The 1,903-nt window shown below is 42.2% G+C and overlaps 1 protein-coding gene across 2 annotated transcripts in view; it reads left to right on the plus strand.

Moving 5' to 3' along the window:
- The window catches only part of LOC101851281 (protein no-on-transient A), a 17,013-nt gene extending 15,347 nt beyond the window's left edge, over positions 1–1,666 (plus strand). For both annotated transcript variants that reach the window (XM_005102508.2, XM_005102507.2), the window contains exon 3: positions 1,224–1,666. In XM_005102508.2, the coding sequence (XP_005102565.1) occupies positions 1,224–1,593 (370 nt within the window). In that variant the 3' untranslated portion in view covers positions 1,594–1,666. The remainder of the gene's footprint in view (positions 1–1,223) is intronic.
- The last annotated feature ends 237 nt before the right edge of the window (positions 1,667–1,903 follow it).

Here is a 1,903-nt window from a genome sequence, read left to right on the forward strand (position 1 = left end):
TAAATAATCATCTCTTGCCATCTTTAAACATTCTTATAAACCGGCTTCCGTGGTGTAGCGGTTATGCGCTTCGCTGGAGCATGCAAGAGACCCGAGTTCAATCCCCGAGCGGGGAGAAAATTTTGATCGAGTATCTCTCGGTCTTTCTGCTGGGATGTTGTATCCCTCTCAGCCCGGGTTGGCCCTGACAGCTGGGGACGGAAGCCCGCCTCCTAAATGATCTACTTTGTGTCGATGGGGGCATAAAACGTCCACATTACTTTAATCTACTTAACCGGTTGTGGGTCGTAGAGTGAGCGAACTTTTAGCACGCTGGCTTAACTCTTTGAAGACACAAACTTTGGTTATTCGAACATTTGAAGAAGCTTAACTTCGTTATTATCCATTTAGATTTTAAACAATATATTATTTTCTTTTTTTCTGAGCCCTAAAAAGTTTTTTAAAAAAATTTAAATTCAGGATGCATTTTGTGAAATGTTAAATCTCGTGTTTCTGGTTTGTGTATGTAGGTTCAAAATGATCCACAACATTGGCTTTGAGCTGTTTCTGGTCGGACAATAAATGTGTCCGATACGTCCCTAAAGAGTTAACACAATCCGTACGCCTGGGGGTCATTTTGTACCCCCGGGGTTGTATTCTTCACATTTTAGAATACTTCTAGAGCGAAGATCTTTTTGAAACTTTCAGTATTTCTCAAAAACTATTTTTCTAATCGTGGGTGGTTGGCGGGTGCTCTGGTGTGATTTGCTTCTTCTTTCCTATCAAACATCTATCGTCCTTATCTCTTATCTCCCCTTCTTCTTTTTTATGTTTGTTACTCTCTTGTAACACCTCTAATCTTCTGGCGCTCAATTATGACCTTATGCAATTGCGTGCGCCGTAAAACCTGTACTAAAACAAACAAAATCGGTCATAATATGTTACTTTGGGATCATACGAGCTAAGTTCCTTCCGTACGGTTGGTGCCTCTAGATTCTATAAATAAATAAATTATTGATGATGGTCAAGGTCGTCTTGGTCAATAATTAATTTTCTCGACTGAATTGGGTTTTTTCTTCTTTTTTCTTTTTTCTTTCTTTCTTTGTTTCATTCTTTCTTTCTTTCTTTGTTTCTTTGTTTTATTCTTTCTTTCTTTCTTTGTTTCTTTGTTTCATTCTTTCTTTCTTTGTTTCTTTGCTTCATTTTTTCTTTCTTTGTTTCATTCTTTCTTTCTTTCTCCGCAGACGGGCGACGAGCGCCAGACTGACGTCACTGAAGCAGCGGTGGGAGGGAGTGGAGCGGAGGAGACTGCTGAGGTCACGACAAGGCTTCACGTCATGCACGCCAGACAGGCCCACCCCGCCCGCTGTGGTGATTACAGGGGTGGAGGCGGGCAACGGTGGCGGTGGTGGTGCTGGTGGTGGTGGTAGTGGTGGTGATGGTGTTGGTGGTGGTAGTGGTGGTGGTGGTGGTGACGACATCAACAATAACAGCAGCTCTGTGATCAACAATAACAGTAATAACAATACTAACAATAGTAACCACAACAGCAGAAGCAACGATGCTGGTAGCAGAAGTGGGATGGGTAACAGCGGGACTGCTAGTTTTTCTTGATGACGATGTATCCTATTTTAAAATTATTATCATATGTTTAGTAGTATAGTTTTTTTTACGGCACTCGTAACTGCATAAGGTCATATGAGCGCCAAGGGGTGGATGTCAACAGAAAAGTCCTTACAGGGAATCAGACTTACTCTGCTCACCTCTCTAGCTTCAACAGAGTCTGCTTCGACTATCAAGGCACCTCGGAAATAGCGGGTCACAAGAGTGTGACAAACATACAAAAGAAAGAGAGAGAGAGAGAGAGAGAGAGAGAGAGAGAGAGAGAGAGAGAGAGAAAGAGAGAGAGAGAGAGAGAGCGAGC

Source organism: Aplysia californica, unplaced genomic scaffold (assembly GCF_000002075.1).
Source record: "Aplysia californica isolate F4 #8 unplaced genomic scaffold, AplCal3.0 scaffold00328, whole genome shotgun sequence".
Classification (NCBI taxonomy): domain Eukaryota; kingdom Metazoa; phylum Mollusca; class Gastropoda; order Aplysiida; family Aplysiidae; genus Aplysia; species Aplysia californica.